The 8462-nt window shown below is 30.0% G+C and overlaps 3 protein-coding genes across 7 annotated transcripts; 2 read left to right on the forward strand and 1 right to left on the reverse strand.

The window, feature by feature from the left end:
- The first annotated feature begins 212 nt into the window (after window positions 1-212).
- LOC100746712 (citrate synthase, mitochondrial-like) lies at window positions 213-3698 on the forward strand. Of its 2 annotated transcripts, XM_012392704.3 has the most exons (9): window positions 213-423; window positions 490-741; window positions 1102-1314; window positions 1406-1744; window positions 2058-2263; window positions 2569-2701; window positions 2815-3009; window positions 3185-3286; window positions 3362-3698. In XM_012392704.3, the coding sequence occupies exons 2-9, from the start codon at window positions 634-636 to the stop codon at window positions 3569-3571; spliced, it is 1506 nt and encodes a 501-aa protein (XP_012248127.1). In that variant the 5' UTR covers window positions 213-423; window positions 490-633; the 3' UTR covers window positions 3572-3698. The 2 variants fall into 2 exon arrangements, with proteins under 2 accessions (XP_012248127.1, XP_012248132.1); XM_012392709.3 differs by lacking the exon at window positions 213-423 and having other exon boundaries at window positions 639-761.
- A 249-nt stretch (window positions 3699-3947) lies between these two features.
- LOC100745276 (RING finger and transmembrane domain-containing protein 2) lies at window positions 3948-6014 on the forward strand. 4 transcript variants are annotated; one of them, XM_012392712.3, is made up of 5 exons: window positions 3948-4337; window positions 4420-4514; window positions 4595-5308; window positions 5376-5591; window positions 5666-6014. In XM_012392712.3, the coding sequence occupies exons 2-5, from the start codon at window positions 4443-4445 to the stop codon at window positions 5897-5899; spliced, it is 1236 nt and encodes a 411-aa protein (XP_012248135.1). In that variant the 5' UTR covers window positions 3948-4337; window positions 4420-4442; the 3' UTR covers window positions 5900-6014. The 4 variants fall into 4 exon arrangements, with proteins under 4 accessions (XP_012248135.1, XP_012248134.1, XP_003494154.1 ...); XM_012392711.3 differs by having other exon boundaries at window positions 3952-4337; window positions 4433-4514; XM_003494106.4 differs by having other exon boundaries at window positions 3952-4514.
- Window positions 6015-6404: 390 nt separating this feature from the next.
- Window positions 6405-8413, reverse strand: LOC100745393 (ADP-ribosylation factor-like protein 6-interacting protein 4). The gene is made up of 3 exons (XM_012392710.3): window positions 8069-8413; window positions 6862-8011; window positions 6405-6779 (listed from the first exon to the last, which is right to left on the reverse strand). The coding sequence occupies exons 2-3, from the start codon at window positions 7989-7991 to the stop codon at window positions 6650-6652; spliced, it is 1260 nt and encodes a 419-aa protein (XP_012248133.1). The 5' UTR covers window positions 7992-8011; window positions 8069-8413; the 3' UTR covers window positions 6405-6649.
- Window positions 8414-8462: the final 49 nt, after the last annotated feature.

Below are 8462 nucleotides of genomic sequence, written 5' to 3' on the forward strand. Positions count from 1 at the left end.
TTGTACAGTCATCGAGAGTGTGTCGAATAAGCGTTGTTTTACATACAAAATATCACGCGTTATTTTGTATGCAGGAGTAATGCAATAAAAAAAGAAACTAAAACAAAAATAAAACACGTTTTGATCTTTTCATTCATCTTCTGATTTGCGTTTTGTTAAATTCTAGAAAATTACACTGCAAATATATTACTTTAATATCGAAAAAAAGAAATGGAAATACTGATAATTAAAAGTACTCCTCTAAGTATCATTAAAAGCTGTTACCAACAATAGGTATCAATGATTAATGTTCAACGTTTTGCGTTTTCAAAGGCAGAATAATATCTACATATGGACATAAAACTTCATGATAGCAAAGGCGCAGGAAACAAGAAGTAAACAAAAGAGCATCACCGCCTAAATATTGCAACAAAAAATACCATTGTAGTTCGACCTCTGTTTTTTAATTTGGAACGAAGCAATGACTAAATTTCACACTATATTTTGCAGAAATAAATTTACGTAAGGCTAAGACTAAAAAACAGTAAACATATAATGTGGTTGATCAGTCTCCTCTTAACGTTCTAATAATCTTTCATTATAAAAATGATGAATATTTACGTTTGAGAATCTTAGAAGACGAATTTGGGAAAGATGCTTCAGCTTTGGAGAGGACTCCGATTCCTCATGCGAACGGTGATTCTAAAAAATATGAAGAATTACAGCGACATTAATTTCCACGGACAACGACACGTATTGACGGTTGGAATTGATTTACCGATGTACGAGGTTACTCGCAGCCAATTTGCTTTTCAAAATTTTTATCGCTATCCGCAATATTGATAACTTGAAAATCTATAAATAGAAAGCAAATATGATATCATTTATGCTTTCGATTATATAAAAATATCTCTTTACTGGTAATAAATTATCTTAAAGTTCCTTCTACGCATAGAGAAAGATTTGTCTTTGTTTGATTTGTTTTATGCCACTTGACAAATAAATTTGTTAACCGTTATTCTAAAAGAACAGAAAGGAAAAACAATTATATATTTTTTACCACTATTACAAGAACATATTATACTTTTGCAAGGATATGAAAAAAATGAATTAAATGTTAAGGTGAGTACAACGAGAGGTGTTCCTAGCACAAGCGTAAACTTGAAGGAGGCTTTGTGCGAAAAGATTCCCATACACTATGATATATTGAGAAATATCCGACAAGAACATGGATCGTCGGTGATCAGTCAGATCACCGTGGAAAATATTTATCAAGGATTAAACGGAGTGAACACTATGGTTAGAGAAACTTCTGAGATTGATCCAAAATATGGGGTGACGTTTTTATACTATAACACATTTCTTTCTAAACGAAATTAATAACTTTTAATACAGAATTAAAAGTGCAAAATTTCATTTTGTGCAGATTAAATATAGGGGACTAACGATACCGGAAGTTGTTACACTGTTACCTCGAGAAGGAAAGTCACCAAGTGCGGAATCTGTATTTTGGTTGCTTTTAACCGGGGATGTTCCAACGCAAGAACAAACAGCATCGCTAATCGCTGATTGGTCTGCACGACGTCAAAAGAAGAAAGATTGGTGGTCAGGACCAGGTGGTGGAATCGTTGGTTCCGTTCTTCAAACGTTACCAAAAACAACGTCTCCTCTTGGAAAGCTGTCAGTGGCTCTTACCGTTTTTGATTCTCGCAATCACATGAATGAAGCTTTAAAAAATGGCGCCTTGAGTTATACTCATTGGGAAGTGAGTTTTAATATCTGACTGATAATGTTTTTATAGTAGACTTAAATTTAAAGACGGGCCCTTTAGTGTACATCAGATACTATGAATATTATATAATTACGCTTTTGTAATTAGAATTAACAACTAATTGTCCTTGCATTACCTTCCTTCCTATGTAACGAGTTAAGGAAAGAATTAAATGGGATATGCTTTAAAGCTAGGAAACGACAAAGTATAAAAGTATAATTTGAGTAACGAAGTCGGATTAAAATATTTGATTGAATTTGTTGAAAGTTGAAATTTCCATTATGAGGTTTATTATTTATGCTTCAAGTACATGTATGAAGATAGTATGGAGTTACTAGCAACGCTACCGGCAATAGTCGGTCTAATCGCTAAAGGCGAATTGAAGAACTTGGAAGAAGAGAACGGCGATTGGATACAATTTTTATCAGAATGTTTATGTAACGCATTTGACATTTCGAAAAACCATAAGAAATCGTTGATGGACTTCCTTCGATTATACATTGTTCTGAACGCGTAAGTAAATTACATATCCTTATATACAAGAAATAATTTTAAAAAATGTTACAAATCAAGATTTTATAAGCTTCTTTCCTCGCGATTCTCTAGAAATACGATTGCGCGCATTTTAAAAAATGCGATTGTTGATTTATAAAATCTATATTACAAGGTACTTTTATAGAATGAAAATGACAGAAATGTTGGCGTTCGTATTACAGAAATGTTTCATAAACTACTTAAACTAGAATTTAAAAAATTTCTTTTTATCGCTATATACACCCTTTCATTTATAGAATTTATATCACAAAATACTTTTATAGAGATGAAAATGGCGGAATACCTGGCGTTCATGTTACAGAAATACTCGGTGCTTCTCAATCATACGTCAACCAGGCTCTTGCAGCAGGAGCCTTAGCATATACCGAGGAACCTAAAAGCGGCACAATTTCAGAAGTAATGACATTTTCGATTTCGATTGATTGAATAATTTCTACAATAATTATAAGAATTATTATCGATATAAAACATATAACTACTCGTGAATAATTATCACCTTAATGAACTAGTATATGGAATTCCAAACAAAAATACAGCGCCTTCTTGGCCAAGAATCGAAGGAAGAAAAGTTAAGGAACTATATAACCAGTGTAATTCAAAGGGATAAATTAACTGGTTACAAAGAAGCAGAGATTTGCGATCCGAAATACACCGTATTGGAAAATTATGCAAGAGAACATTTACCAAATGATTCTGGTATAAAGGTATACATGTGTAATGTATACGTATTGAGTATCTTTAGTTTTATTCATAGTTCTCCTCGAATACGTAGGATTTAAGTCTATGAACTCCTTACTCAAACTTGTATTTTTTAATTTAACTTCTTTTACCTCTCCGATTTATTAAGCAAAAATTTGATAGTTGTATTCTTATCTCCAGTTGTCACAAACCATCACTAAAATTCTTTCTACAATGATGAAATCTGCAAAAGGAAAAAATATTTATCCCGAACAAAATGCAATTGCTGCACCTATTTTTCAAGTATAATAATAATTTTATTTTAATTTTCACCTATTTATACTATAATTGTAATTTATTCTACATTTATTGTGTAAGTTCTATGGGCTGAAAGACATGGAATTCAATCAAATATTACTGTGCATGTCGCGAGCTTTGGGTGCAGTTGCATCGATCATTTGGACAAGAGCTGTTAATGCTTCGGTTGAACAACCAACATCCAAATGCACTTATTCTTATTTAAATTCCATCCAAGGGGCAAGAGGAAAACGTAAACGAGGGAAGCATACAAAAAATATTCGAAAATAAAGTTTCTTAAATTTTTGCCAACAATATTAAACCAACAATATTTCTCATATACAGTATTAAACATAATGTATGTGTGTGTAAATTATTATATTATACATAAATTATGTGAATTTTTATCAAACTTTAATATAGTATATCCTATTATTAATTATTTAAAATATTTCAAATCTACAGAAATTTTTGTTTAATCATTGAACCCCCACAAACCTGAAATTTACTTTAATTTATAGTAAATGATGGAAAGCAGATAATATGAAACTTAACAAAGTTACCCACATATATTTTATACTTATGCATGAAGTACTTATTGAACGAATTAATTAACAAGTTATAATTTTAAACTTAGCGCTTATACGTGTGTATATTCATAGCTCTGATGGTACATACGTATCGGTTAAGAATAATCTTAAAGAAAATGGCGCAATTCGATATCTTCCTACGTCAAAAATTATGAATCAAACTTTTAAAATTATCTATGAAAGTACAGTAATAAAAAGTATAAAAGTTAATGTTTTGTAATGAGTTTCAAATTAAATATTCAATTATGAAATGAATTTGATACAAATTTCTAGTATGTCGGTTCCTTTTTGTGGTTATACGTCCTAATATTAGATTTTTAGTATACAAAAATGCCTTTTCTTCTACTCTGCAGTTTATCAAATGTGTTAATACTAATCATATAATTATATTTCTAAGGACTTAAGATAATTTATTTTGACGTTAATCGATGCTTCCTAAAGAAAGCGTAATGAAAAGGTTCTATACTGTATGTATATATTTTTCGTGCTGTACATGTTGATAATAATTTTTGTATTTACGTCAATCTATACCATCTATTTGCATAAAAGATTTAAATTTCAGAAACACAACAATGGAACATTCTAGAATATTTTCAAATAATATATCTTCTACTATAGATGAAATTAGGCCCCTTATAGAAAATGTATTACAAATATATTTTTAATATGTATCTTACAAATTTTTATACAAACATAATATTAATTTAATTATTTATACTTGCAGCAACCAGGCATTTCATTAAGCACATTATTGAACATTCAAAGAGTTCAAACTCCTACAGAGCCTGTACCTCTTACATCTGATAATTATATCATTGATGTTGAAGATCAATCAATGAATGACGTTTCAGTTCATGATAATCATCATCATCATCAAACAACTGCAACAGACAATTTTTTAAATAATATCCGTGAGGCTGCTAATGAAGTTGTGGGTGAAAGCCAAAATAATAATAGTAATAATGTTATTAATCATAATAACAATAATAATAACAATGATATAGAAGACGCTACAGCAGAGGCAGTACGAATTAGTCCACGAACACGTGCATTCTTTAAAGGACTCAAAAGATATATTCCTTTTGTTCTTATTCTTTTTGCCAAAGGCCTGTATGATCACAGAGCCAATATATTAAACTTTATAGTATTAGTTGTTGTATTTAATTATACTAATAACGTTGTAAAACGTGAAATTGCAAAACAAAACAATAAAAGTTGGCTATCACTCTTAGTTATTACGTGTTATATTATTGGATGTATAGTTTTTATTCATTTTGAATATGATACATATCTATTTTCTTCATATACACAATCTCTTAGCATTTGGGAATTACTGTGGTCAGTTTTAATAAAAGATCTTGTTTTGAAATTGATTACTATTATTTTTAAAGTTTTTTTAACATGTTTGCCTTCAAAACTTTTGGCTCTTCGAAAAAGGGTAAGTTCTACTATGGTTATTAAATATTATTAGTTAATTAGGAAATCAAATGACAATGTTATTTTAGGGAAAATATTTTGTTATGGTGGAGGCATCATCTCAACTTTCCCGATGTGTTGCACCTATTCAACCATGGTTATATTATTTTTTTGAAAGTTATCAAGGTTCAGAAAAGATCTTTGGAGTATTACTTTCTTTATTGTATATAGTAAGCAAAGGAACTGATTTATTTTCGTGTATAAAATTATTTCAAACTGCTATTTGGAAGCTATTTCAAAATGTGGTATGTTTTATACTTTCTAGTAAATAAAAGAATATAAATTTATAAAACAAAATTAACAATTAACTGAATTACAGAATTTAGGAGTATCGCCATCGAAAGAGCAATTAATAGCATCCGGTGGAATTTGTGCAATTTGTCACGATCAATATTCAATGCCCGTGAGATTGCAATGTAAGCATATTTTTTGTGAAACATGTGTTTTAACTTGGTTGAATCAAGAATATTCGTGCCCATTATGTCGAGCAATAATCGCAGATGATCTTTTGTATCGAGATGGTCATACAAGCCTTCTTGTTCAACTGTATTGACTTTCATATATAGTATATGAAATTGTATTTTTTCACTACTAATTGTACTCAATAAGAATTTGTATTAAGCATTTAATATATATAAAACGAAACTTTTTTAAATGCTTTATAATAATGTTATCTTTACATTAATCACTTATCAGTTATCCTGATAACCATAGAAAAAAAGTAATCTTTATATTTCGATAATTAAAAAAAAATTATCGGAAGGTTATATAAATTTAACAGATGTATAATATAACTTGTATATACGAAACAAGAAAATTATTCATATAAGAAAATAAAATTTATATCTTGAAAGTGATTTACCAATTATTAATTATTTATTTATGAAAATAATGTAAGTGGTTCATCGAAATAATGAATAATTACAAATTTTCTTCATACATATTATTACATTATGTTTAGTGTCTTTATAACGTATTCAAAGGTGTGATTTTTTTTATTTCATACATGATAATGAACACAAATTGTCATAGTGTGAAAAAAATATAACTATATAAAACTGGCTTAGAATCTAAATTATATTCGTTGCTGATTATATTTTAGCATTTGGTCGTTAACGTTCTAGATAAAACGTTGTGTGCATGTAATATAATTAAAATCACACTCGAAACAGGTTTCATTGATGTACAACATATAAGTATTTCCTCTGAGACATTACAAAACATATTGTCATCAGGACTTTAACACTGACAATAAAGTAATTATTATATAAGGATATTTTTTTAGCATACATAGAAAAATAGTTCATAAAACACTGGCTTTCAAGCGTGCTTGGAAGTACTCTCCATCGCCTTTAGTTGCTTGCTTATTTATCTCTTTATGACGCTCCCTACTTACTAGTTCTTCTAAGACTTCTCCATCACCTTTAATTAACCTGTGAAAGCATTAATTTACATATAAATATATATTTTTTATTTACATACTGTTAATATATATGTATTTTTTATTAAAAATACCTGTATCTTCCAGTTTCTTCATCATAAACTCTACGTATTACACTCTGCTTTTTTTCCCATTCCTCTTTTGTCATTGGTGCCATTGCTTTTGACTTTTCAGATACTTCTTGTGAATTATCTTTAGAAACACCTTCTTTGGGTTTGTCAGCATTTCGTGTTTTTTTCTTAGATTTTTTCAATTTCTTCTTCAATTTTTTCTTCATCCTTTTCTTCTTCCTACGCTTTTTCATAGCCTTCTTTAGTTTTTTAGCTTTTCTTCTTGCTTTTTTGCGTTTTTTCTCATCCTCAGAAGTATCTGTACTGCTACTACTACAACTACTGCTGCTACTGTTACTACTAGAACTGCTGCTAGTACTGTCAGTACTACTACTAATGCTTGAGGAACTTGAGGATGACAAAGATCTTTTCCTCTTTGATTTCTTGCGAATATGGTCAGCTTTATCTTGTATGTCTTCATCTCTTTTCTTTTCTTTTCCCTTTATATGAGTCTCATCTGTATCTTTCCTTTTTGACTCTGCTTTTTCAGCACTAGTTTGTTTTACATATCTTTCCTTCGATTCACTCTCCCTAGATTGTTCACTAGACTCCTTTATGTTTCTTTGATGATCATGATCCATAGTGCTTCTACTTCTAGACCTATCATAAGGTGGTCTTCGACTGTTATGATTTAAGAATCTATTACCTCTCCTTTCATTATTATACCTATTATATTGCGAATTATTGTGTCTATTTCTATCATAAAATCCAGAATGTTTATAAGGTCGATATCCAAAAGTACGTTTACGATTATCCAAATATCCACTCCGTCCTTTATAATATCCTCTGCCTTCCCTTGGATTCTGTCGATATGGTCTAACACCATTTTCATATCTTTTATCCCACTTGTCGCTTCTCTTTTCCCTATCATTTTGGTGCTTAACCTCGTGACTGGAAACACTAGATGAACTGGAGCTGCTAGAACTACTCCTATGCTTTGACTTTTTCCTTTTGTCCTTACTGCACGTGTTACGTCTTTTTTTCTTAGAATCAGAATCATCACTCTGTGAAGACATTGATTGTTTCCTCTCTCTTTCGTCTTTCGATTTTATACATTGTTCTGATCGTAAATCACCTTTTTCTCTATTACTCATCGTAACGTATTATTTATTCTCTAAATCAATTAAATTCGTATTAAACTTAGATATTATGTCTTTTAACATTTATTTACCGTTTAATTCCATCTACAATTAACCTCCTACATTATAATCGAGGGTTTTTTACTACGAAGTGTTCTCATACGAAATAATATATAAGAACCACATATAAGGGGATACGTTAACAACAAAATACCATAAAATAGTTTTTAAATGCATATGCACTATCAATATTCTAGTACATCCCGCTAGCACGTAACTAACCTCGATCTAACAAATTACAAAAGTCTCCTTCATCGATTTCCATTTCAAAAATTTGTCAAAACTTAAGGCAATTTTTCATGATATAGTGACGTAAGATATTTAGGGTTTTTTGTCACTACATTTCCATCCATTGGCAATGGTTCATTAATTCCTATAATTAGGCGCTTGGTTTACAAACATCACGTAAATGAAATATTTTAATCT

This window comes from Bombus impatiens, unplaced genomic scaffold (assembly GCF_000188095.3).
Source record: "Bombus impatiens unplaced genomic scaffold, BIMP_2.2 scf_1528, whole genome shotgun sequence".
NCBI lineage: Eukaryota > Metazoa > Arthropoda > Insecta > Hymenoptera > Apidae > Bombus > Bombus impatiens.